The 27,143-nt window shown below is 44.5% G+C and overlaps 2 protein-coding genes across 9 annotated transcripts in view; both read left to right on the forward strand.

Annotated features, from left to right (window-relative positions):
* ARHGEF5 (Rho guanine nucleotide exchange factor 5) overlaps positions 1 to 4,915 on the forward strand; it is a 37,196-nt gene extending 32,281 nt beyond the window's left edge. For all 4 annotated transcript variants that reach the window (XM_064420489.1, XM_064420491.1, XM_064420488.1 and 1 more), the window contains exons 13-15: positions 88 to 158; positions 484 to 588; positions 793 to 4,915. In XM_064420489.1, coding sequence (XP_064276559.1) covers positions 88 to 158; positions 484 to 588; positions 793 to 947 — 331 coding nt within the window. In that variant the 3' untranslated portion in view covers positions 948 to 4,915. The remainder of the gene's footprint in view (positions 1 to 87; positions 159 to 483; positions 589 to 792) is intronic.
* A 623-nt stretch (positions 4,916 to 5,538) lies between these two features.
* On the forward strand, positions 5,539 to 21,874 carry NOBOX (NOBOX oogenesis homeobox). Of its 5 annotated transcripts, XM_064420504.1 has the most exons (9): positions 5,539 to 5,602; positions 8,030 to 8,632; positions 9,027 to 9,133; positions 9,269 to 9,387; positions 10,284 to 10,417; positions 16,495 to 16,768; positions 17,247 to 17,551; positions 19,687 to 19,995; positions 20,553 to 21,874. In XM_064420504.1, exons 2-9 carry the CDS (start codon positions 8,053 to 8,055, stop codon positions 20,576 to 20,578), a joined length of 1,854 nt encoding a protein of 617 aa, XP_064276574.1. In that variant the 5' UTR covers positions 5,539 to 5,602; positions 8,030 to 8,052; the 3' UTR covers positions 20,579 to 21,874. The 5 variants fall into 5 exon arrangements, 3 of the variants coding, with proteins under 3 accessions (XP_064276574.1, XP_064276572.1, XP_064276573.1); XR_010362506.1 differs by lacking the exons at positions 5,539 to 5,602; positions 20,553 to 21,874 and adding an exon at positions 18,948 to 19,130 and having other exon boundaries at positions 5,817 to 8,632; positions 19,690 to 19,830; XR_010362507.1 differs by lacking the exons at positions 5,539 to 5,602; positions 20,553 to 21,874 and adding an exon at positions 18,948 to 19,130 and having other exon boundaries at positions 5,817 to 8,632; positions 19,687 to 19,821.
* The last annotated feature ends 5,269 nt before the right edge of the window (positions 21,875 to 27,143 follow it).

Genomic DNA, 27,143 nt, shown 5'->3' on the forward strand with positions numbered 1-27,143 from the left:
AAACACCCCTCCACTACACCCCATTTCAGTCACCAGACTGTTGTCCCTCACCCTGAATGCTGATACCTATTCTGTGCTGTTTTCCAGCAGTGAGAAGCTGAGGTGGATCTCTGCTTTGGCTCCTCCGCGGGGAGAACCGGACCTCCTGGAATGCCCTGGTGAGACTGCTCTGCTGCTGCAGCAATGGGGGTGGGCTGGCTCGCAGGAGTCACAAGCATTGTGAGGTGGGACACCCCAGAAGGATTCCAGTGCAGAATACTTGGGGTTCTGTAGATCAAGAACATGCTAATGGGCTTTCCCTCAGTGCTGGGTGCTGGCAGTTATTTTACATGTTTTAAGGCTTCATTTTAGATTAAGACCTGCAGTGTCCCCTTCTCTGCTTTTTATTTGGGCAGCTCTTTATTTTCCACCTCCTCTGGAGCTGATGCCCACAGGTTTACTGTTGCTTTCCAATATATCAATGTGATCTCTCCTCCCCTTCAGATGCACCACAGGTTCAGTGCATAAAGACTTACAAGGCTCGGGAGAACGATGAACTGGCTCTGGAGAAGGCAGATATCATCATGGTTATGCAGTACAGCAATGATGGTGAGCAGAATGAACAGTGCCTGTCTTAAACTGTAGGCTTGAGAGGGCAGAGGAATTCTTCATCTTCTGTAGTATACCTTATTTGGAAGCCGAAAGGGGGTCTTTTCCTTTGCCCTTAAGGTCTTTTTGAAGGGGGCTTTTATGGGAAATAGTGAAAAAAACATGTGACTTTTGCCTCACGTTGTGCTTTTCCCTACACAACAGGGTGGATAGAAGGAGTAAAACTCTCAGACCGGGAGAGAGGCTGGTTCCCCTCGGAACACGTGGAAAACATCTCCAGCAAACACGTACGGCAGAAGAACCTGAAGGAGGAGCAACGGGTGAAGAATGCCAAGCAGCAGGTCTTCTGCAAGAAATAAGACTCTGTTTGGACCTGTACAGTCTCCGTGCCATGGGGAAACCATGGCTTTTCCATTGTGCCTCAGAAGAAATGCCTCTGCAAAGAGCATAATACACAGCACTTTTCGCCAAAGAAAGCGGGAATTCAATCAGGAAAGACTTCCTCTGTGTCAGCAGGACTATGGCAGCAAGAGGAAGGATAAAGGTTGCATGTATTGCTTGCTTTGTGGTAGTAGGGAGGGACTTAAATCGGACAGAGGTCTGGGGTCTGGACTTCTGGAAATATATTCTGGGTTTTGCCACTGACAAGTTGCGGGACCTTATGCAAGTCACTTCAGAGTTCTGCCTCAGTTTTGCCATCTGCAAAATGGGAGTAAACTTACCTACCTCACTGCATGTTGTGAGGCTAAATTCACTAGTATTAGCAGCCGGAGAGCTTCGAGTTCCTGGGAAGGAAGGTGCTAAGTGCAAAGCACAACAGAGCTGAGGAGAATATTCTGTTTGAATATCCTCTGGATACCTTCATGGCGTTGATCTCCATAGTGTAATTTCCATTTTGGGCAATTTATGTATTAGATCATGCAAGTCTACAGGGGTTTAGATAGGCAAATATTTCATTGTACCCAAATGCTGTCAAAGAGTCCTTGACAGCATTACAAAATCTGTTGGAATTAAGCAGAGTTTTCAGAAGACACTGTGATGATTTCCCCCACATAAGAAGTATCATGCTGAGAAATCTGCTTTACAAAGGTCACCTCTCTTCTGAGCAAGCATCCCACCAAGCCATCTGAACTGACTTTTTTTTTTTTTTACTCTGCCTCCCCCTGGAAGATCAGTGACTTTTGACAAGGATTTATATTTCATGTTGGTACACGCCCCGTACAAAATAACCAAGACTAGGCACATGCAATGAAGTGGCACTTTACTGCTGCTCTTACTCTGATTGCTGATGTGGTATTGCATGCACCATTTTGCACACTTATGGAGAACACCGAGATATTTAGCCACTGTAGATAAAGGCAAAATATGCACCAGGGTCTTTGTTCTTTTAAGGACTCTCTGGTTTTAAGTCCAGTTTACATGCATTTGTGCAGAACCTGTCTATTTGAGGATATGCCTTCAAGTGTAAAATACTGTTTCTGTGTTAAAGTGTTCAGCTCAGTCAATGCAAGATCAAGTTTAAGAATCAACACACCAAAGAAAGCCACGTGTAGCCTCTTGCATTTAATATATTTGAAGAATTAGTTACCTTTGTATCTCCAGCTTTCTGTCTCTGTAACATTCTGCCTTTAAATCCCATTTACATTGTATCTAGAATAGCTTATTATGGCCTATTTATATCAATAATTTTAGCTGGATTAAAAGAAAAAAGTTGCTTTTAGTCCTAATAAACTCATGCACTTCTCCAGTTAAAAAGCTTTCTGCTTGCCTTGTTACTTAGGTTTTCCTCTCAAGTGTAAGTAATTCAATTTACTGAATATATATGCAGTATTTTTTGTTATAATTTTCCTTTCTAAGTGACTGGTAAGTACAAACAGTTCTCTTTAGCAAAGGCAGTGAGGAAAGCTGGATTTATCCAGCCTTAAGGTTCTTCAGTATTATCCCCAGCCCTAGAGAGCTGATGCTGCAGCTCTTCCACAGTGGTGTTACTCATCCATAACCGAAGTAAGCTGAAGGGATGAACTACAGAAAATGGGAGTCCAGCCCACTAGAGCAGAAGGACAGGACCCAGTTATTCAATTTGTAATCTATGGTCAGACAACAATCTGCTAACACTTCCCCCCCACCCCCCAGAAGGACTGGAGCTGGTCTCGAGCTAAAAGCCAAAGCTGAGCTCTACCTCAGACTCACAGAAGGAAGGTTATAATCCTCCACAAGACCCAGAATATTGAGATATCCCAAATGCCTGCTTTTCTCCGGCTGTCATGAATTTATGCAGTTCCAAATCCCCAGGATTGTCAGTGTCAGGTGGGACACAGAACACTACCATGGGATCAGTTCAGCTGTGTAAGGTCATCTCACACAGGCAGTTGAGGCATCCCACATCCACGTCAGCTTCCTCCAGGAGGAGCCAGCCATACATATTGCCCTTCTAAATTAGAAGTCATGTTGTTCAACACCTCAGGTTGAGAGTTCTTTACTCTTTCAAATTCTGCTCTTGAAGCAAGCAGTAGATTGTTCATTAGAGCCTCCCAAAGTGGTTTCTATGCTAAATTCTGTATTGTTAAAATTCCACTTGACATGGGAAACTTCAAGGGTACTGTTGTCATGATTGACAGCATTTCTATACTCTTTTTAACTAGTTGGATCAAAGGTTAACTTGTCCCTGTCACAGGTACAGCCTTTATTTCCTGATGTCAGGCTTTTGTATGTTGAGGATCATTTCAAGGTCAGCTTAGCTTCTAAGAACAAGTGCTTAAACACCAGGTTACTTTGATTTCTTACATTTCAGACAGGCTGCAACGTCTCACTGTTTAGTTAAACTTTTAGCCCCATCCTGCCACCAAAATCCATAAACAAATCTACACTGAAACTGATTGATGTATCTTTGATTTGTATAAACTTAATTAAACTAGTACAATATCCCTCCCAACTGCACATTCACAATACAGGAATCAAGTGAGCAGAGTGCATACTGTGTCCTATGACAGTCTTAATTGTGCCACGATTTCTCCCCATGTTATCTAGTGTGGATTACCTGATTTACCAGAAAATCAATATTAAACAGAAGCATAGCATATGTCATGCAAATCCCAACACTTTCCTGCTATTGGCCAAGATTCTGTGAGAGGTGCCACTGTATCTTCCCCAGGAACCTGTGGAGACTGACACAAAGTGTATCTGGACAAAACAAATTCAGGATTTCTGGAAAAAATAAATAATTACAGACAACCTTCAGAGGGCAGTTACACTAATTTCTTTTTGTGAAAAGGACAGCAATGAAGTACAAGCATGAGCTGCATGTACTCGTGTCAAGTTTTGTAGAGAAGCTGAGAAGTCAGGGTGTATGTCTGAAAATCAAATTTTATAATGGCTGACATTTTTCATATAAAGTAGTTTAATATATGTATGTGTGTGTATATATATATATATATATCCAAAAAAACCCCAAAAACTGGTGCTGGAGACCTGTGTTGGTCCCTCCTCAAGGAAAATAAATGAAAGCATTTTCCACAGTTCTTATTATTTTCACCAAAAAAAAGGTGATATTAGGACCAGAGTTCAGTAAATAAACACAACCTTGCTCAGAAACTTTTGAAGCAGATAGTGATTTTTGTATTTGCATTTTTTTCTAATATTGAAGAGGTCCCATGCCCCTGCAAGATATTGTGTCTTGTCAGCTGAATCCTGTTAACAAATTAAATGCCATTTTAGCCCCAACTTCTTGCAGCTGATGGCTGAACCAGGTGCACCGTTAGACCAATTATACTGGCTCCAAAATGTTGGCACAGATCTTTCAGCTTACACTTGTTTAACCTGATGAAACGATTCAGGTGAAAACATGTGCAAAAGCAAGGCCTCAGAAGCCAAAAGTGAAGCTTGAAATAAAGACAGGAATTTTGAGCCAATAAACAGGAGGAGGATGAAGGATGTTCTGTTTTGGTGCATCAGAACACAAGTCTCATTCTTCATGCAAGCAGTGCCTGGTGCTGCTCTCTTAGGAGCCTTCTTTTTACTAAAAATTGTTAAGCATTGAAAGGACACAAATTACAGCGCCCACAAGTCAGGAAGTGCCATTTGTTCCTTGCAGCCCCCAGCTGCTGAAGAACCAGAAGCTGCTGGACACCTAAAACAAATGTGTTCCTGCCAGGCTACAGGAAAAGAACAGAATCACAGAATTCTTAGGGCTGGGAGGCACGTCTAGAGATGGTCTAGTCAGAGTCATCCAGAGCATGTGACACAGTAACAAGACGAGATGAGTTTGGAATGTCCCCAGAGAGGGAGACATCATTCCCTCCCTAGGCAGCTATTCCAGGGCTCTGCCATTCTCTACGGGGAAAAAAAAAAAAGGTCTTCCTCATGTTAAGATTAAACTTTTTGTGCTTTAGTTCATGGCCATTGCTCCTTGCCCTGTTGCCGGCCACCACTGAAAAGAGTCTGGCACCATCCTCATGCCACCTATTAAAGATTATTTATATGGATTACAAGATCATCTCTCAGTCTTCCGCAGCCAGAACAGACCTTGCCCCTGCAGTCTCTCCTTGTAACATTCCAGACCCCGCATCGTCTTTGTTTCCTTTCACTGGACCCTCTCCAGTAGCTCCTTGTCCTCGTGCTGAGGAGCCCAGAACCGGGTCCAGCACTCCTGACAGCGAGGTTCCCCTCATCCACAGGCGGCGAGTTTTGCAACACCAAGGTGCACACGACGATATTTTGGCCAGCTCCTCACGGGGAGCATTCTTCCCGAGACGCTCACCTGGCTGGAACCCTCCCGCTCCCCCCGCGTGGAGAAGCGGGCCCAGCGCGGCTGCCGTGGCGGGGAGGGGCAGGGCGGCCTGCCCCGCTGTGCCCAGCTGCCCTTGATGAGGCGGCCGGGGCCGGGCAGCCCGGGCCGCCGGGCGGGGCATTAACCGGGCCGGGCCGCAGCGGGCCCGCCACGGAGCCGGCATGGACGGGGCGGGCGAGGAGCAGCAGCCGGAGGAGCGGGCGGCCGGAGAGCTTGGAGTGGGCTGTGGTAAGGGTGTGGATGAGGGCAGGGGGGATGAGTGATGCCGGCTCGACTTAATGACCGGGGGGAGGCACCCGGCAATGAGGCTAATGAGCAACCCCGGGGGAGGATAATCGCTCCTCAGCAGTATTATCTGGGCACTCATTAGCCTTCCATGTCCTGGGCCTCGCGGCTGGGAAGGATGGATTCTCAGGCCCTCGTGTGCCCTGCTTGTAAACGCACCTGGCCGGGGGCAGGGGGTCTTTCCTTCGTGTCACACCGGGCGGCTCCCGCTGCCTCGGCGTTTCTCGTTTGCACCTTCCCCCGCTGTCCAGTTTTCTCCCTCCTTGTGTGGAGGGACCTCTGAGGCTGTTCCTTTTCCCCTGCCGCGTGTGTGTCCGGGTGGCGTTGTACCAAATGCCCCAAACAGCCCTAAAAACCTTGCGGTTCAAGTGGTTGGCTTTTTCCGAGGTGTGTCTGTGAGATGGAAAAGGGGACTTGGCTTGCTGCAAGTGCACCAGGTGTTCCAGACTACTTATTCCCGATGTTCCCACTCGTTAAAATCCCTTCTAATGAACGTTCTATTTTTCTAAAAGTGAGATGATGCTCAGTCTGGTCTCTGAATGAGGGGGGAAAGGAGTGGTTTTATAACTCCCTTTGTTACCAGGAAGGCCCGTCTTTGTCTCCAAACTTGGTTTTCATTTATTCTCTTTTCCTTGGTAGTCCCAAATGGTTGTGAGATTTTTGCTATCTGTTCTAGAAATAAAAATACAGCAGTTTACTTTCACTTGGAGGACTGTTTCTGTAAAGAATATTAAACTCCCGAGTATCCAGTTCTTCTACAGATACAAGGTACCCACATAAGACTTGGACACTTGTGAGGTAAACACATACTGGGGTTTGTGTAGAAACAAGTAAAAACCCTGCTCAAATAATGTACAAATACTCTCTTTTTTTTCATATAATGAGTGAAATAAGCTCAGATGCAACCAGGAGGATGGTGGAAAAAGGAGTTGTATAGACCAGAGGCATCTTTTTCCTCATTCAGTTCTTGACCCTCCCCATCAGGATATTTAATCTCATTTAACTGCAGTGGAAACTTGTTGCTGCTTAACAAGAGCTAATTATTATAGCTGCATAATTTCCTGCTTCTGTTTCTCTCCCCTGCAACTAATTTGGTTCTCTTAATCCTATAAAAAGCAAATGAGATGCTCTTGGAGCAGCCTGCCATTCCCTCATACTTCTGTGAAGTTTCTCTGGTCTGCTTGGAATTGTGGGGCTCCTCCTTGATTAACAGTTATTTCAGAAAGAGACATTGAGGCAGAAGCAAATCTTTTATTTTGGCATTGCACATATATATATATCAAAAGCAGAGCACAGTGAAATGAAATTATTTTTATATTTTTCCCCAAAAAATTAAACTATCATGTTTTTCTGTTGTCATGTGCTATTGAAATGCTGCCAACAGTCTGCTCAGACTTTCTTCTCTCCAGAAAAAGGAAAATACATGGGTTTGGATTTATTATTCTACTTCCCATTCTTATGAAACAATCACTTTTTTAAAAAAATTAAGTAGCAGAAATCACGCAGACTCACACATTCTGAGCCACTTGGGAGATTTTTTTAAACTTTTTATTTGGAAATGTATGTGCCAGCTAGGAAAGTATAAGGCTTCTGTATTATTCTGTTGCCTATTTTAATTATTTCTTTTGCTGTGTTCTTTCTGACCTGTCTTCTCCTATTTAGTCTGTCTTATTGTAACACAGTTTGTGTTTTTTGTTAAACTTAGTTGGACTTCTGTACCTAGTTTTGTCCTTATCCCCCTATTTCACTCCCTATCCTGTAAATCTGTTATTCAGAAGCGTGGCTGAAGCTGCAGAGAAGTAATTTAAAGCAGTTATTAGAAGTTTGTACAATTAATGGTTTTTTGCTTGGCCAGCTTTGGTATGATAGAACTCTATAAAAGTAAAAAAATGATGACATTTGTCAGGTAATCCCTGCTGACACAGTAGACCAGAATTTTGCTTCTGTCTTTCTTCTGCTCATTTTAATAAGGTGACAGGATCTTGTCGAGTCATTGATTTTTGTTCTGTTGCTTATTCCAGAGACCTGTATTACCCCTGAGGCTGTTTTCCCACTACTGTATTTGTAATATGCAAGCTTCCCTTTATTCTCTGTGTCTGGAATTACCCTCTTCTGTAATTTACAGTTTGCTTTTTAAATTAGGCTTGTCTCATTACGCATTTGAATATCTCCATATTGACCATATCAGGTTCTTTGCTGTTGCTTTCCTGGCAGCACCTGTCTTTATTTCAGCTCTCTGGTTCTTGTTGGGTTTTGTTGTGTGGGCTTTTCCTTCCCCCATAGCTGAAACTCCCAATCCAGGCACATCCAGCTTAGGCAGTGGGCAGTGGGGTGGGGTTTGGGTTTTTCCCCCTCATTTTTGCCTTGCAGAGTGCCAGGATGAGAAGGAGAACATGCTGCTGAATACAGAGCACCTGGTGGTGGATGCTGATGCTGGTGACCATGGTGCAGGGAGCAGTGTGCTACCTGCATTCCCAGGCACAGTCAGACAAGAAATAGTTGAGGATAACTTGGGAATGGAAGACAGGAATAGCTCTCTAAAGAAGGTGGAAGAAGATGGGGGATGCAGCACCCTGCAGGCAACTGGGTCGTCTTCCAAAGGCTCTGTTGTCCTTGATGGCCAGCATGACTTTGCCTCGTCGTGTGAGCAACCATTGGATTTCTGCGGTGGCACAAAGGTTGGATTAGCACAGGAGCCCACAGACCTGTCAGGGTCACAAGAGCCTGCTGGGACTGAAAAGGAGGCAAAGAAGGAAAAAAGTACCCAAGCATCCAGTGGGGTGGCTGGAGCTGCCTGCAGGCAGGAGGAGAACAGCCTGGCCCCTCACTCATCCAAAGGTGCTCCAGCCAGCACTGCAGCTCAGAATTTCTACAAGGGCTCTTCAGTCTTGGAGTCCAGAGGCAGCTGTGATGTGGCCAAGGGAAAAAAATCCTTACCTGTCAAGAAGAAACCTCGCACCTTCTATAGTGCAGGTAGATCCCAGGGCACACACTGGCACACAGTGACATTGGCAGTGCCAGTGGTGCTTGGTGTTCCCTTCCCAGGGCTGTTCTGCTCTAACTAGTATTGCACTGCACTCCACACTATTAGGTGTGTGAAGACTTCCACTAATAAAGGTTGCTGAGTGTCTTTCATTTGAAGAATCGCTAGCAATGCTCTTTGCTTTTGAAACAACCAAAGAGGATTTTTGTTTATTTTTGTGGTTTATTTTAAAAAAATTGTTTGCTACTCATGTATTTCTAGTATAGTAAAATTGTTATCTTTTTTTTTTGTTTGTTTGTTTCCCTCTCTTTTTAATTTTTTTTTTTTTTCTTGTCACATACTTCCCATCTCTCTCTCTCTCTTTGGACAATGCATCATTTCTAGAGCAGCTAGAAGAGTTGGAGAAGATGTTCCAGGAAGACCACTATCCTGACAATGAGAAGAGGAGAGAGATTGCAGCTGTGGTTGGTGTGACACCACGGCGTATCCTGGTAATGCCTGCTGGGGGACAGTGCTGCCTGTGGGTTCTGTGCAGAAAAGGGATGAGCAGGGACTGGGACATTGTCAGAGTTCCCATGTGTAGATGGTTTCTTCCCTAAATGCATTCTTTTCTTCCCATTTTTCAGGTCTGGTTTCAGAATCGCAGGGCAAAGTGGCGGAAATTGCAGAAGTTGAGTATAAAAGGCAGCAGAAAATACCCAGTATCATCAGCTCTGTCTGTCCCCTTTGGATCAGAGGGCTATGGGTAAGGAACTTGCTCTGTTTTCTCATTTTTCCACAATTGATACCTAAGCAATTAAATATTTTCTTCAGCCATTTCCCCTTCACACCTTTTAACAGTGAACAGCTGAGCAGTGAGTTGGACCTAGGTAGCCTGTCAGATTTCTGGGCAAATTGTGATGGACCCTCTTAAAAGTCCTTTTAATTAACCTGTAACACAGATTAATCAAATTAATTTTGAAATAAAACAATTGAAATTGCTCCGGCTGAAATCATGTAAAGAGCAAGGGATGAGGTAGAAAAGTTTATGGAATCATCTCTTCATTTTTAGTTTGTCTGTGAATGCGTCAGCCAGGTGCTTTGGGTGTGCTTGGGGATTCTTTTAACCTGGTTCTCCCACCACTACTTTCCATTTCCATGGATTTTCACTTGGTGATGGAAATGCTGCTTGATTACATTGGTCTTTGAAAGTCATAGATTTCTTTGAAGAAATCCAAGGTAGCACTTCTCATATGTGAGCAGAGGACATTAATGGGGGAAAGGCAATATGTAAGAGGGTCTTTCAAGGGATGGTGAATGTTTGAGGGGAGAAATCAATCTCCATGAGGAGGTATTTATGGCAACCTGGAGTGAGTGCCTTCTTATGAAGAAAACAGAATTAAAAGAGGAAAAATTAAGTGGAAGAGGAGAAATTAAAGTGGAAAGTTGGAGAGCACCTTACTCCATTGCACTGTTCCTGCTGCCTCTCCTATTCAAGTGACTTGGGGCTGCTTCCCCAAAGACTTTTGATACAGCATTCCTTGCACTTGTAGTCAGCCAGTGCTTTCCCTTTGCACCTGCTGGTGATGTAGGATCTGCCCCTTGTCAGAGGAGTGCATGACTGGTCATAATGCCCTGCCTTGTCCTCTGTGTTTGCTGCAGGGCACCTCCTCTGACTGTGCCTCCATTGCCTGACACTGCTGGAGACCAGCCTGGTGTGCTGGGAGGAGACCCTGGAGCTGGGAACTCCTCCAGCCTGCTCAGCACACACCCTCCATCACCCACCTCTGCCTCAGGTGAGACCCTGACCAGCATGTGTGTTTTCACAGCTGCAGCATTAGCTGGTGGAGCTGGGAGGTTCCCAAAGGCTTTAGGAAAGGCTATGTCAGAGTCTGATGCCATCAGTGCAAAAAGCGGCACCACGTCACTCCACAGGCTGAGAAAGTTGGGGCTGTTCTGCCTGAAGGAGAAAAAGTTTTGTGGAGACTTCAGGGGAACCTTCTAGTTTTTGAAGGGGCCTACAGAGAAGCTGCAGAGGGACTTTTCATCAGGCACTGTAGTGGTGGGACAAGAGGGAATGGCTTCAAACTGAAAGAGGGGAAATTTAGGTTAGATAATAGGAAGAAATTCTTTCCTGTGAGGGTGGCGAGGCACTGGCACAGAGTAGCTGTGGATGCCACATCCCTGGCAGTGTTCCAGGCCAGGTTGGATGGGGCTCTGAGCAACCTGGGATGGTGGAAGGTGTCCCTGCCCATGGCAGGGGGGGAATGAGGTGATCCTTAAGGTCTCTTCCAATGATTCTGTGACTGTAGGTATGGCAGCTCACTGCTGATTGAGTCTCAACCAGTTATCTGCCAGTATGGTGGTGCCTCTGTGAGGCAGATTTGCAGTCCTTGTTTCTGTCCTAGCACAAGGCAGCAAGGAATTCTGAGCAGGACTTCATAAGCATAAGTGAGCAGGGCGTTCTTCTATAACAGCTGTTTGACCCTGGTCCTGCTGCTGTAAAGGATGAGGGGAGTGTTGTTCTGGTTCTGATGTTCTCCGTGGCAGATACACACTCCCCATATTATGGTTTAGATGGAAATGTTCTGGATACAGCCTGAGCCACGTGAGCTGCCTAAGGAAGGGCAACTCTGAGAACTGCTGGTGTTGTGAAGGCTCCATCAGCTACACCACACCTTAAAACATCCAAAGGAGCTTCCTTGGCTTCTCCAGGCATGGCAGGTTTCCATTTTGTGCGAGACCTTGAGGGAGGGAGAGTAGCTGAGTTCCAAAGCTGAAGGATGAATTTAATCACTGTTGCAATGGAATTTTAAGTCAGTGGGGTGTGCTGTTCAACCAGTTTTCTACCTGAGCTCTGTTAAAAGATTGATGGCAATGAAAGAGAGAGGATTTGTCTAATTGTTTATTGATGTGTGCAGTCCAAGAGCATTCCCTAGAGTCAGTAGTGCTCCCTAAAGCATTTCCTAGATATATTTGTGTTTCCAAGTTGTCACAATACGAAAAAACTTCCAAAGTGATGAGGACTCCACCGCTTCCTTAGAGATGGATATCCCAAGCGGTAGATATGCTGACATATGGTACTGCTCTGTGTGTTTTCCTGCTTCCCACTGTAATTAATTCTTTGGAATTTCATGCCATTATGTCTTTCCCCTCGTTGTATTCTAAATATATCAGTATTTAGTTGTAGTATTAAGGCAAGTTCCTGCAACTCATTTTCTAAGAATTACTCAAAATTTTTAATAGTGCTTTTACTTTAGAAGTATTTTGGTGTGGTGGAAAGCAACTGTAAGCTTAGAATGCTTCATGTGTTGCTAAAAGTATGTAATTGAAATACTTGCTTTATAACCTAGTCTAGTACTTCTGTCATTTAAATTTGCCTTGGGCAATCCAATGACCTTTTTAACTGTTATTCAGTCAGTTCCAGTTTTTCTACTTCTTGCAACAGAGGTCAAAACGTTTGAGTATATGGTCAAGATGTTTGAATAATTCACTGCTTTCAGAGTGATGAAGTGGTGAAGTCTGTTGAGCCCTGTATTTAATTGGATAGACACCAATTGTTTTGTGAAACAATTAGTTTAAAGGAAACAAACCAAATATCCTCTGATTTTTATGCTTTAGGAACCTCTCCCGGTTCCTAAAGTACCTCTGCTGACACACTGTTTAGTCAGGAGAGAATACCAGAGAATCAGAGAATGGATTGGGTTGGAAGGGACCTTAAATATCATCTCATTCCATCCCTCCTGCCATGGGCAGCGACACCCAGGTTGCTCAGAGCCCCATCCAGCCTGGTCTGGAACACTGCCAGGGATGGCGCAGCCACAGCTGCTCTGGACAACCTGTGCCAGTGCCTCACAGGGAAGAGTTTCCTTCTAATATCCAACCTAAATCTACTGTCTCTCAGCATGAAGCTATTTGCCGTTAGATAATGTCTGTCAGAGAAATAAAGTTTAATTCAGGGACATGGTCTTGTCCTCAGCTTGCATTGATCCATTTCCTTCTGGGGGATCTGCACACTGGGATGCAGCTCTCCATGTGGAAAACACAAGCAATTCTTTCTGATAGGAAAGAAATGTCCCACCTGAATTCTTGGTGAAATGTGTAAGGAAGAGAAAGGGCAAGTGTCTTCTCTGAGGGAAAAGACTGATATTACTTGTAGAAAATCCTTTTAGAACAGAGATCTGCATGGCACAAACACCTGGAAAGCTCCAGTTGCAGTTTTGCCTTACTAGGTGCAGGATAACACAGCTATGGGGAATGAAACTCATTTTTTGTTGTTGATTACCATTGCAAAGTCAGACTTCTTTTTAAAAATGAAAGCAAAAAACAAAACAGAAGGAAAATGAAAGCCAATGTGACTTGAATCCGTTCAGCATCCTTGTTCAGAAAAAAGAGCTTGCCTAGAAATAGGGCCATCCATGGACTGCCTCTTTTCTTTATTAGGGTATCTCAGAAAATAAAGGAGACAAAACTTGGATAGGATAAAATCCAAATTAACAGGAGCAAAACAAAAGGGGAAGCAGATGAATGAAAAAGGTTATCAGTTTACAAGGTAAAACCAATTGCTTAATAGTGCCCCTTGTGGAAACAGCCCATGGATGGTTTCAGCAAAAAGCCTCTGTGATTTCTGTGTTGTGGTGCAGTTGGGCCCACAGAGTGTGACCTGCTGGAGTGGCTATTCAGGTGCTTTCCTTTTTAACCACTTTCAGCAGGACAAGAAAATCACTTAAGTGCATGAGACCTTTGCAGTGTTCAGTGCTGCAATTTCCATTGTTTTTCCTTGCTCTATCCAGTAGTTCTGACTGTTGGTGTGTGAGTTTAGTGGGTTTTTTTGGTAAAAAACCCACTATTTTTACCACTTTCCCAAACAAGCTGATTTAAAATGTCAGTGAGTTGTATTTGAGGTGTGTGTTACCTTGCTGGCAGTTACGACATCTGATTTGGATGTAGTAGCCACACTACTTGCCATAAGAGCCTTTTGTGACTCAAAACTTCTATTTTGAGCTTGCTTTGATCTTAGAAATGTTTTGTTGGTGCTTTTTTTTCACTTTTGCTAGACAGCATGATTGAAATGAACGGCTTTATTTTTAGACACTGGCAATTACTTGAAGCTTTTCTTGGTCTTCTGAGATTTCTTGCTGATACATATGTATCTGTGATTAATTGGCTTATGTTTTCTTTAGAGTTAACCCATTAGAAAGAAAAGCTCCTTTCTGTACCTCTGGTAGAGAGATTTTTGTGGGAGGAGATTTTTCTGTACCACTGGTGCTTTTGCAGGAAATCCTTTGTCTCATGTTTGCCTTGCTGAGACACCTGTTAGGAGCCCAGCCTGTGCAGGTAACTCTATTAAACAAATAGCAAGGTGATTAAATTCACTGGCAGAGATGGTATTGTAATGGAAATCTTGGGAGCAATTGGATGAAGCTGGATATGGCCTGTCAAAGAACAGTAAATAAATTACCAACTCCAATTACTTCACTTATATGACTCTGGCTTTCAAACAAATTTTGAAAAACTTTCTTTTCTTATAATTTCAAGACGAGGGTGAATCTGTCAGAAGCTTTGTGATGGCCCTTGATGTTCCAGTAAAGGCTGCAAACAGAATAACCATTCTAGAGTTAAGTCAAGTGTAGTGCCAGGACCTGTTCAGAGATCTGAAGGTGTAAATGATTAAATTTGTCTCCAAAAATTTCCAAGGTTATCTCATGGACTGAGAACCCAGAAGTAATGGAAGCAAGAAGTAAAAATCCGACTGTTCACTGGAAAGCTCTGAGGTTCTCTCTCTCTACATCAGTGTCAGGAAGAGCCACAGAATTGTACAATGTAAGCATTATGTCAAGCCAGGGGTCAGAATTCTTCATGGAACAACTCTGGAAGCTTCTGTAGATATGTCAGATTCAGCAGATATGACTTCTCTGGGAATTGTTTCTTCTGACTGCATTTGTGACTTTATTTAGGAGGCAAAATGTCAGTGTCTTTTTGAAAAGACAGAGAAGCAGAGGAAACTTTAGAAAAGGCTGAACTAGCTCTTTGGATATCGAGGGTGCTGTCTCACTGCCTGAGGATCCTATTGCCATGATCCACAAAGATTACCGGCACTAAGTGTTGCAAATATTTTTTAAAAATTAAATTATTCTTAGTAGGTATGGAAGTGGGTTTAGAAGTGATTTCCTGGGCTGCTTGTGTTCATCCTGAGGAAGAGCAGGGCCATCTGCAGAACAGCTGTCATTACTGAGCTGGAGCTTTATCTGGATATAGACTGCTTTTCAGGTAAGTTGTGCCCCCTATGGCTGCTGTTCCATAATGTTTGGGGCACAGTGGTCAGGGCAACCAGTGCTAAAGAAGGGTTTAAAAAATCAAAAGAGATCTTCAGTTTCATTTCTGGCTAAGCCAAACCCCAGGAATGCAACAGGTACATCCGAGATGCTGCCTGGCATGGATAAATAGTGTGGTCAAACAGAAAAAATAAACGACTGAGGACTGCCTGGGCATGTGAATGCTTTAGAGATGCCATCCTCGATTTTGCTTCAGTTTTCTGACTGAGCCCAAAGTCAGGGCTATTGAAAATTTGAAAAACTTTCATTGAAACATTTGATTCCTTCTCTCTGTGGCTGCAGAGAGATGGAAAAAACCAGAATGTGGGAAGGTGCAATAAGAGGCACAAAACTGCCCAGCACACTGGGCAATCTGAGAAACTGCTGATGAAAATTTGCAAGATGTTGAAGTGGAAACTCCTAATCAGCTCTCTGGACGTGCATTCCAAAATTCTCTGAAGGCTGCTAATACTTCTTGTGGCATCTTTATGTTTAGGTTTGTGTTTAAGGCCTTTGAGTCACACCTGGTGGAGTGCATTTGATGTTACTCTCTATGCCTGCAAGGGTGAAGTGCAGCTGCAGACTTTCCGTGAAAGCTTTGCCATGTGTGGGAGAGCTTTGCCTGAGCAGCTGCTGATATTTTCTCTTCTCTTCCTCATCCTTGAGCTGGTTCAGCCTAGCTAGACTGGAGAAATCATTGCAGATTCTGCACACATGATGGCTGCATTTGTGAAGAGAGAAACCATTTGCTAATTGACATAATATGAGAGGAACTCATTTTCTTGCACCATGCCCAAGCTTCTTGAGCTTCAAATATAATTGTTACTCTGGATCATCAGCATACCTGATTCTGATCTTCAGTTTCCTCTGTTGTGTCTTTCCACAGAGGCTGTTCTGTAGGAGACTGTTCCTCTCTCCTTTTCCAGCAGTCACTGATGAGACAGGTCACTAAACAAGATTCTACCAACCAAAAGGTGTTGGTTTCCTTTCCCATCTTCTTTTTCCCAAGGACCTTCAGCTGCCATTTTGACTTTTTTAATTTTTGATTTTTGTTTTTGGCATGACTCATCAGGGGCCAAGCCGGGAGTGAAAATGTGTTTCAAAACAGCCTAGACAGTGGATTTGCAAAGGCACAGCTTTGTTTCTTTCAAAGCACAGTTCATTTTTTCTAAAGGGTGATCTGTGCAGCACACTCCTCCCAGAGGACAGTAGAAATGGAAGATGACTGGGGGATTGTTCCTGGCTCTTTTCCAAGAAGTACTTTTGCTTCATTTGGCTGCCTTCTTGAGAGCTGGATAAACATAGTATGCAGAGACTGAAATCACAAAGGTAATTTTATTTAACCAGTAAATATCATTCTGTGTTCCAGAGAGGTTGCTGCTACTCCCTTTTGCTTCTCAACAGCAGTGCTAGTACTCATTTACTTTTATTCCCATCCATAACGTCCACTCTGTCACTGGCATCTTGCTTTTCTGTCCTGCTCCTCTTGTCCTTCCCTCTGCTTGCTCCTGCAGATTCCCAGTGTGACAGCACAGTGTGACAGTCTGTTTTATTCACAGCCTCCTCGGTGGCAGGAATAGTGACGCCCTGTGAAGCGCAAGCTCAGAGCAAGGCGCTGCCGCAGCTGCTCTTCAATCCCAGCGGTGTGGAGTGCTTTCCTAATCTTCCCAGCCCTCCTCCCATCCGCAGGGCCAGCCTGTCGCTCAGCCTGGCCTTCGACCCCCACAGCCACATGGTTCCCCTGATGCTGGACGCGCCCAACAGTGAATGCAACTTGGCCAGTCAGGAAAATGGCTCCAAGGAAGCCTTCTCTTACAGCGTCCAGAATCAAGGGTAGGGGCAGATGAGAATGTCTTTGAGAGAGATGAAAAATGGCCCCTGGGAGAAGTCTTGGGAGGGTGAATGTGGGACAGGGGATGAGGAATTTGGTGGGAGCATTAATGAAAAGTGAGAGGCAGATGTGACGATATCCTTTAAAGGGAGTATGAAAAAGCTGTAGAGAGTGCATAATAGGACAGGATGCCTGCTATGAGACAGGTGCTACCTGTACTCAGAGTGCATGCCTCAAGTGAAAGTGAGGGTGTTCAAGCTTTGGGGGTGCTTTGGAGAGTGGGAAGATAATCCCCACTAATACCCATTGTTCAAGGACCCTGATGTGAAAGCACTTTGATCAAGTGGCTTTTGTTGCCCTTGTCCTGTACCTGGCATTTGGGAGGAAGACTTGGCAATAAAACAGTTGTTAATTGGATAGGTTGGTGTAGCTGTTGACCCTCCTTTAATCTCTGGGTTCCCTCTCTCCTTGCTCCTGCAGCTTCAGTTCACCAATTTCCTGCCCTTATCCGGAGCAGCTGGAGCCTACAGACAACCTGGAGGCCACCTACTGTCAGTACAGCAGCCAGGGGGACATCTATCAGCTCTCCCAGTTGTGTCACCAAGGTCACCTGGCCAGCAGTATGCTCTCCAGTGACCACTTTCCTCCTCCAACACCCCTGGAGTCCCATCCAGCTTTCCCTGACTTACCTGGCAACAGTGGAGCCATAACCTATGGAGGCACACAAGGCTATGTACAAAACCACACGGGGGGAGTCATGCCACAGCAGCCAAGTGACAATTCAGGTAAATTTCTGAACTATTTTGGCATCCTGCTCCTCTGGAGTTACTAAATAATACCCTGAAACATTCAGCATGATCAGTGGGTTCACTGATGACTGTGACAGAAAGAAGGAATGGTCCACATGCCTGCACAAATCTGTAGATGTGCCCATCTTTTTCTCACTTAATTTCCTTGTATGCTTGGGTTTTTTTTTAAAGTGCTGAGTAACCTGTTCATTTGAATCAAAAGTTACTACCCAGACTGCACATGTCAGGAAGAGCATAAAATGTGAATGTGTCAGATAGTGCAGAAGTTTTGGCTGTACTGGAGAAGTAACTTTTGTTTTTCAGGAGTGTCCTGTTGTGTACACAAACATCCCTTTGTTGCATGTGGTGGGAGTCAAGGGTGCAAAGTGGAAAAGGTGCCACAGCAGATGGGATATTGGAGGTAGTTAGAGCCAGCAGCCTTTTCTGTTTGGCTTCTGCAGAAACCAGTTTGAGATCATGTTATGTATCTTAGGGTAGTGCAAAAGAAAAGAGAGACAGGAGCCAGCAGAGTATGGACATAGATTCTTCCTCTGACTTGAATTTGCAACAGCACTGAGGTGAAGACACTCCAGCATAGTTTTCTGGGGGGGAAAAAAAAAAAAACCAAAAAACAAAAACAAAAACAAAAACAAAAAAAAAACCACACAAAAAAAACCCAAAAAAAACAAACAAAAAAAAAAACCCAAAAAAACCCCCAAAAAAACCTCCTAGGTAAAAATGGCATTGTTGATCTCCTTGTTTTGTATTAGGGCTTTGCATTTTGAAGTTATTCAGGCCCAAGTACAATCAAATTACAAACTGTTGTAGTTAATTCATTTGGACTGACAGGTTTGTTAAATTAAGGTCATGCTCCAAAAGTTCCATCCCTTGTCTTATGACATGAGAGAACAAAGAGTTTTAGCCCACAGATGCTGCTGCTGTTTTTGTACCGGTTCTGTGGACCTTGTCAGGAGGCAAGTCTGACTCAGGCTGACTCACATCAGGCTGCAAGCTGGCTCCTGTCCCCACTCTTCAGAGCTGACATTGTTCAGGACAGGTTGGCAGCACCCATGCTATCTAACATACTTGGCCCTGCTTGCCTGCTCTAGTTCCAAGGTATAATTATTATTTTCTGTGGCTTTTCAGTCTGAAGTGCCAGAAATAATGAGAGGGCTGTGCCCCAGACTGCATCAAATTAAATGTGTTTCTAGCTTGATGCCCAAGTGTGTGTTGCATTCCTTGGGGCATGTTGTATGAGCATCAAGGGGTTTCTAAGGGTGCAAGCTGGTGAAGTTGGAAGGTTGTTGAAGGAACAGAGGCAGAGTTGATATTCTCTAACTCCATACTTTTGTCCAGAATACAATCAGCTGTGAATGGCTTTTCTGTTACGCAGTGGGGATGACCAAGTTCACAGAATCATAGAATCCTGGAATGGCTTGGTTTGGAAGGGACCTTAAAGCTCATCCAGTTCCAACCCTCTACTATGGACAGGGACACCTGCCACTATCCCAGGTTGCTCAGAGCCAAATCCAGCCTGGCCTTGAACACTTCCAGGAATGAGGCAGCCACAACTCCTGTGAGTTCTAGTGCCTTCACAAGGGAAGAATTTCTTTCTGAAAAGGTTCCAGGATTCCCAAAGTGCAGGGCTGGAAACCAGTCTGTCAGTGCAGACACACCTGTGAGTTTTACATCAGCACATAAGCAAGTGAGCAGCTTAGTTGAATTATGGATATTAATTAACAAAGCATTGCTGGTTTACAGCTTTTATAAATGAAAGTGAAGAGTAAGTATCCATCTTATGCCTGGCAGAGCTAATTTGGAAAATGGGACTGGAAAAAAAACAACTGAGGGGGTGTCTACTATCATCACACACACTCAGGATCAGTGCTGAGTGGCATGGATTCTTTTTTAGATTATAACAATGCTATGAACTTCGTAAGCTTTTCTTCCTAAGAACTGCAACATCCAGTTTTGGTTAAATACACTGCAGCATAAAGAGCAAAGTGATCCTTGCTGTGTGTGTGGTGTCTGCTGCATGGCAGTGCTGTGTTTGTGCTGAGTAAAGCACAACACACACATCTTGTACACAGGCGTTATTTTCATTATTCTTTTCTTGGTGGCTTTTTCCTCAGCAGATATCCCTGCCTATCCAGCTGTGCCCTGGAGTGATTTCTACATGCAGGGAGCTCCTTTCTCCAATCAGTTGCATTCCCAAATGCCTTTTTCTAGCATGGCAGAAGGGCAATACTTCACAGAGCCATATCTCCTTCAAGTGCCCAATGGAACAGTACTGGAATCCATGCCAGAGACTGGAAGACAAAAGGGAGTGACACCACCAGAGCAAAGTTCCTACCAGAGCTACCAAACAGAGCCAGAGTTGGCAGCACTCGCTGAAAAAGAGGACTTAGAGAGCAGCAGCAAGAAAGGAGAGACTATTGTTGGTAATCAACTAAATGTTTTCTTGGAGAAAGAGGAGGGGAAAGAGTTCCAAGACAACAGTAGCTCCCCTGAATGCAGGATGAAAACTGTGGCAAATATTTTTTGTGAGCTGCTGCCTGAGACAGTTCCTATGATGCTACACCTGTCTTATACGTAGTTCTTAGATCCATCTGTTTTTTGAAATGGGGACAGAAAAGTCAGTAAAATAGGTGGTAAAGTTCTGTATTTTCTCAGACATCATTTGTGTGAGCTGTATGGCTACACAGAACTGATTATTTCTAAGACTTCCAGAGGCATGGACACTTCTCTTCAAGGCAAAACTTCACCAAGAGGGGAGAAGAGGAAGGGAGGGTTTTCTGTTTGGATTCTCAGGCTTTTGTCTTGGAAACAGAATTACCTTACTTTAGAATTGTTGAAAGGTGTCATATGCCATAAATATTCTTTGAAAGGGTGTTTTTGTGGGGGGTGCATACACATTTTAAGGTATAAAACATTTGAAAAATTCAAGGTATTTTGTGTCACATTTTCTTATGAATCCTTTTTTTTTTTTATTTTCCAGAAACTAAAGAAGAAACTAATGACTGAAGCTGCATTCTGAGGAAAAAAGGAAGAGGAAAACTTGCTATTTTAAACTCTGCAAAACAAGAGTTAAAAAGAGACAAGGATAATATTGTTTGCAACAGATGCACTTTTTTTTATTTCTTTTTTTGGTTGCATTTTTTTTCTTGTTGCCATGATTATTTTCTTGCTGAAGAAAGAAGCAGGGATATTGCACTCAATAAAAGTTCCTGCCCCATCTTTTTTTTTTTTTTTTTTTTTTTTTTTTTTGCAAATCTCCTGGCTTTATCCTTCTTAACAAATCCTAGTCTTGACCAGCCCTCAGACAGGAAAGAGCTGATACAGGAGCCAGAGTCCCATGGGTGAAAATTCCAGATCATGCAAGTGTCAAAAGGTCTGGCTGCTGTCCTGGAATACACAGGAAGATAAACCAGAAGGAATGACATATATGCAAAACAGGAGGAGAAACTCCAGCAACTGGGGCTCCAGACAGCAGAAAAGTGTTGTTGGAAGTCCACCGCCGATTTGGTACTAGCTTTGAACTACTTCTAAAAAATTATTTTTGTTGTAAAACTGTAACAATAAACAGCAGCAGGACTGTAACTATAAATGCTGGCAGTGTAACCAGATCCCTGTCTATTATTAATTGCTTTAATATCCCATTTGAATTTTTCTGTTTGAACTGGGCTTGATCGTCTTGGCTTCTGCTTTGCCTGGGAAACATTTCATCTATTTGTCTAAAATCAGTGGTAAGCAGCAGAGGACTCCAGTGAAGAGATTGTTCATTCTGAGAGCTGCAGTCCCCAGGAATCGTGCTTCCCAGAGGAGCTGTAACCACCTGGATGTGTAGGATGTGTAATACGAGTGGCTAAAATGGATGTCAGACTGTTCTTGTGAGGAAGGACCATCATGTTGTAGGAAGAGGGCCATGCATTTCCTTTGTTACTTGCTGTGTTTAACCCTGAGTCTTTCACTGGCTTCTAGACACAGACAATGCCCAAATAGTTTTTATATTTACTGTGATGAGGGTGTCCCTTTTGTACCTTGTGCAATAAGACCTGGTACTGCCTATTGTTTCAGTCTGGCCATAGAGCGTCTGGCAGGAACTGGATGTTGCAGCTCCTCTCCTTTTTCTTCCTCCTGTAGAACAGGTTTATGTCTGGCAGTGGCTGAACACTACTGAAAGACTAAGCAGTATAGACAGGGACAGATTTTGAGTCTACAGCTTTGTGTGGCTATTCCAGAATTTCCATTTTCTACAGCAAAAGTTAGTTCTTACCTGTAATAAGCTGAGAATGGTTGGGAATGTTCATTAGTTCACACTTGTTTCACTCATCCTCAGCTGAGCAGCCTAAACAAATATTTCCAAGAGATGTGAATAGGAGTTCTCATTGCAATTACAAGTCACTCTGAAAACTTCCTGGTGATGACTGCAAAATTCATCATAGTGAGGGCTGGCTGGGAATCTTGCCTGATCCCAAACCAGCTCTTCCAGGTTTGGAAGAGGACAAAACCAACAAAATGCCAGCTTGTTCAGCCCTACCTGTCCCTTCTCCTAGAATGAAGAAGAAAATAATTCAGTGAGCTTTTTGAGAAATGCACATTTTCAGAAACAGGCTTTTGGTACGTGGTATGGTGGCAGTCCCCACCCCAGCTCACATCATCTGTCTACAGCATTCCCAGTCCAAATGTGACACTGAGCACTGAGTTTTATGTGCTGCAATCTCAAAAGCTTTGGGGAGTGAATGAGCACAGTGAAATTTTTGAAGTAGCCAATCTTTTGCATTTAAGCTTTTGGGTAAAATATAAACTTTTCTGGGAATGCTCTGTTTTATTTCCATGCTCGTGCATTAAACTTGCCAGGTACAATTTGGCTTGCACTTTTGAATGGTGATTTCTTTCCTATCAGAAAGAGGAGGAAAGGGTGGGTACCCAGAATACATGGATGGCCACATTCATCCTCTCTGTGCTCCTGCTGGCTTCGGAGCCAAACCAGAGTTAACCACAGGCAGGATTTCTTTCCCAGTGCTGCCTCTGGAGGAAGCAGTGACAGCCCTTGACCATGTGGCAGGTGTCCCACTAAGGTGAAGAGCCTTCCATCCTTATATGACCCTCCCTATGGCATCTGCAATCCACACTGCACTGGTATCTTGGAATCCCAGCATTCCAGGCTCCTCATGCAGTTCTCCCTGCTGCAATTTGTAGTGGAATTAGGTGTGTGTTGGACAAGACAGCATGGCTACTTTCATTACCTATTCCCTTTTCATGTTAAGTCTCAAGAAGGCTCATTTTGTTAGGGTGAGCAGAATCAAAATTCCAAATTCCATGGTTGCCTGACTAGAGTGTTCTTTGAGTCTCCTTTGAGAATTGTTTTGCCTCTGTATTGTCATTTGAACTGGAAGTGCCAAGCAATTGGGATTTTTAAATGAGTCAGACGTGGTGCAAATAGAGAAAGCTCTGTGTGTTGTCAACTGTTGTTGGAGGTTTTTTTAGTTGTTTTTTGAGTTGACAAGGTAGATTGTAGATGTATTTCTGTTGGACTCATGCAATGCCGTGGTTATAAGACTGGGAATGGGAGTGAGGATACTGTCACAAACTTACTTTCACAGAAGAAAAGCATGGTGAGATTTTGTCCAGTTGCCGAAATTGTGGCTGTTAAGCTGACAGTGCATATATGTGTGCAAATCACAGTGTGTATATGATGTGCAAATCTCCTATTTGCATATTTTAGCATAATTAATTTTTAAACTCCTGCTACTTCTAAATAGCTGATGTGTAACCCGGTAAATTTGGTATATTAACTTTTTCCTGTGTGCCTTGGCCAGCAAAAAGGCACTATTTTCTACAAACAAGTCCTGTTTTATGTTATGAGAGTACATGAACTCGTGAACTAACTCTTCAGTTTTACAAGAGAAACCTTTCCTTACAGGCCTCTTAGTTTCTGTAAGATGGGATACATTAGAAAGTATCAGCATTAATTTAGTTCAACAGCAGGAATAATTTTTTGCATTTATAATAAAGATTGCTACAAATCAGACAATCATCTGTGGCTGGGTGGTAAATATTGAGTCCCCTTCATGCAGCTGTGCTAAGCAGAACAGATTAAAACCCCCACAAACCAAACCAAACCCAAATCAATCACCTGCCAGTGCCTCCCATCTCCATAGGTAAGTGCTGAGCATGGAAACCTGGAAGCATCATCACCTCAGCTTAATGATAATCACACTTTCAGCACTGATAATGCATCTGCCAGGTGAGCCTGCATGGCTGAGTCATCAAACCAGCTTCAGGGATACATTCCTGATCTTGTGTGTCCCACATCCCAAGTATGCCTGGTCCATCAGAAAAGAGTTGGTAAATGTTGAACATTAAGGCAACAGCTTTTCAGAGCCCATGGCTGTGATAGCTGTCTCCCAAGGGTTGTTGCTGGAGAAAAGAACTGCTGAGAAGTGTTTGATTTTACAGCAAGGTAGCTAGCTGTAAATATCCAGGAGTTTAAAAGTTCCAGTTATATACACTATAGAAGCCATCCTCTCTCCTACTTCCTGTGCTCTCTGTGCTCATTGTAGATTTTCACAGTACTTTAAACAAGGTGGAGAAGTTTGTCCCTTGATTGTTTTCAGGGATTTGGAGCAAAGTGCCATTTGGGTCCATCTCACTTTCTGGTGCTGGGGCAGAGAGGGAACCCAGATCCTTCAGCCCTCCCTGACAGATAAAAGCCTCTGTAGTTTTTGGGGAGGGGAGCCAATCTCCCTTTCTTCTGCAGGTAGATGATTTCATCCTTGCCTTTCTTACCTTTAGCAGGGAAGTCACTGGCCACTCTTTCTCAACCCAGCTACTTTGGGAAGTTAGGTGGTGTTTCCTTTTTTTTTTTTTTTTTTTTCTTTTTTTGGGAGTGTGGGGAGGTAGACACCTTCATATTTCCATGTCAATCCCACCTGCCTGCCTGGTGGCTTTGGCACAGCCTCTTTCTTGCAGCACCCAAGGCTCCAGAAGGTGCCCAAACCTTCCTTGTGCCTTGGGAGCCTTAGAATTGCAGAAACATGGAAGAATTTGCGTCAGAAGGGATCTTAGAGATCGTCTCATTCCATTCCCCTGCCAAGGGCAGGGATATCTTCCACTGTCCCAGGTTGCTCACAGTCCCATCCAGCCTGGCCTGGAACACTACCAGGGATGGGGCAGCCACAGCTGCTCTAGGCAACCTGTGCCAGGGCCTCAGCATCCTCACAGGGAAGAATTTCTTCCTGATATCCCATCTAAACCTAGTCTGTGTCAGTTTGAAGCCATTCCTCCTTGCCCTTTCATTACAGTTCCTGATGAAAAGTTGTCCTCCAGCTTCCCTGTAGCCCCTTCAGCTGGGCTGGAAGGTTCTGTGAGGTGTCCACACACCAACCTTCCTTTCTGCAGGCTGAACAGCCCCAACTTTACTAGCCTGTCTCCATAGGGAAGGTGCTCCAATGACTTCTGGACAGCTGTGTCATTCAGCCTCTGTTGGGAACAAAGGAACTGAAATTAAGATTATTTGGAGACCCTCACGGGGGTATCCCCACCCAAGTTTGAGTCCTGTGCTCTGGTGTGGGTGTGCTGGGCTGGTTGGAACAGAGCCCTGGGGAGCACAGGGGGCTGTCCTCACCACAGCACTGGGAACACTGGGAAAGCTGTGGCAGCCTTGGAGCTGCAGGGCTGTGAGCCATCCCACAGCTGGTGTCAGCCTCCTGTGGCAGCTGGGCTGTTTACATCTGCTCCCTTTGCAACGGCAAAGGCTGAAAATATTTCCCATAATTTGTGTTTGCTGTTCTCCGCAGAAGAGTCATGATTTATTTTTACAGTAACCTCACATTTTGAAAAGACACCTTCCTGTTTGTGTCCTGTTTGTCTCTGCAGTGGCAGAGGGATACTTGCCCTCCCAGCCTGCGGAGAACAGGAGATGGGACTCTGCTGGGAGAAACACTCTGCTGGAAATCTCTGCTGATTCATTTAGCTAATGGCTCAGGAAGAAAAGTCCTTTGTGTATTGATGGCTGAATATCAGCCAATGTATAAAGCAGAAGTCATTGCCTTTTTTTTTTTTTTTTTTATTTTTTCAAATTAGGTTCCCCACCCTGCCAGAGCTACTTTCCTGAGTCATTCCACTGATTGTAAACACTGTTTTAAACTCTCTGCACGAAGGGAGGAAATGGAAAAGGAATCCCCATCTCCCTGCCTCCCTATAGGTGAGACTTGCCCCATGGTGCTGAGCTCCTCCCATGGGAGAGCCTCTCCATTGGGAAAGAGTGAGTAATTGAAGGAATACGTGTCTCTCTCAGTACTGTGGCTAAGAAGCAACTGGGTAAAGGTGGAAAATGAGGGTGAAGTGGGCAGCATGTGGCTGGTCATAGACAGTACAAATTAAGAATTGCAGGAATGGGTTTAGTTCTCTCTGACAATTCCTTGTGCAATGAAATAATTTGTGTCCCAAGGCTGAGCTACACTGAGCCTCCCTGGGTGAACAGGACACACAGCCTGGGGTACATTGGGAAGAGCAGGTCAGGGAGTGACCTGCCCTCTGCCCAGCCCTGTGTGACACATCTGAGAGCTGTGTCCAGTCCTGGGCTCCTCAGGACAGCAGGGACATGGAGCAGGGCCAGTGGAGGCTGCAGAGATGATTTAGGGCCTGGAGCATCTCTGGCAGGGAAAGGCTGAGGGAGCTGGGGCTGTCCAGCCTCCAGAGGAGCCCCAGCTGAGAGGGGCCCTCAGCCCTGGGTGTCCCTGTCTGCAGGGAGGGCTCCGAGCAGGCCCAGGCTCTGCTCCGGGGGCCCAGCGATGGCACCAGAGGAACGGGCAGGAACTGATCCCAGGAGGTTCCACCTGGACAGGAGGCAGAACTTCTTCCCTGGGCACTGAGCGAGCCTGGAACAAATTGTCCAGAGAGGGTGTGGAGTCTCCTCACTGGGGACATTCCAGACCCCTCTGGACACATCCCTGTCCCCTGTGCTGCGGGATGGCCCTGCTGGAGCAGGGAGGTGGGACCAGTGACCCACTGTGGTCCCTTCCAGCCTGAGCCATCCTGGGGTTCTGTGGAGGTGTGGGTGCAGACTTCAGTGCCATTGTTCCTCTGCTTGGCTGCTGGGAGCCAATGAGTCTCCAGCAGCACCTCTGGCATTGCAGAAGGTGATGGCATCCGTGAAAACACAGAGCACAGAAGGGCTGCCCTCCAGGCTGGAGGAAGGTTGCAGAGTTCTACAGGGATTTAAATAATCTTTTTGCTCACTTTGGCAATGTCATTTTCATCCGGCTTTGCTTTTGTGAAAGCTGGCTTTAGGAGTGTTTGCTTTGGAGCCTGAGCAGGTTCCAGGCTGGTGGCAGGACTCCTCCCATGGCCAAAACTCTTGGTCAATGAAGTGCTGGACCAACATCCTCTATCCTGCCCTGGTTCAGGAACTGTAAGTACAGAAGAAAAAAAATAAGAGGAGGAGGAAGAAGAAGAAGAAAAGAGGGAATTCCCTATTCTGCTCTGAAAAGTGACTATATAAATGTGATGCTCCTGAATAAAATACTAAAATAAGAATTTTAAGAATTCTTAAGAATTGTTTATTTAACTTCTTGGATCTGCA

Source organism: Passer domesticus, chromosome 5, assembly GCF_036417665.1.
Source record: "Passer domesticus isolate bPasDom1 chromosome 5, bPasDom1.hap1, whole genome shotgun sequence".
NCBI classification, from domain to species: Eukaryota; Metazoa; Chordata; class Aves; order Passeriformes; family Passeridae; genus Passer; species Passer domesticus.

Bases quoted from the DNA above. Each gene is read 5' to 3' on its own strand.
- NOBOX (XM_064420502.1), top strand. From the start codon at position 7,729: ATGCAAGCTTCCCTTTATTCTCTGTGTCTGGAATTACCCTCTTCTGTA. The intron at 8,633-9,026 runs GTAGATCCCAGG...CATCATTTCTAG, and splicing joins TCGCACCTTCTATAGTGCAG to AGCAGCTAGAAGAGTTGGAG. The intron at 17,552-19,686 runs GTAAATTTCTGA...CTTTTTCCTCAG, and splicing joins GCAGCCAAGTGACAATTCAG to CAGATATCCCTGCCTATCCA.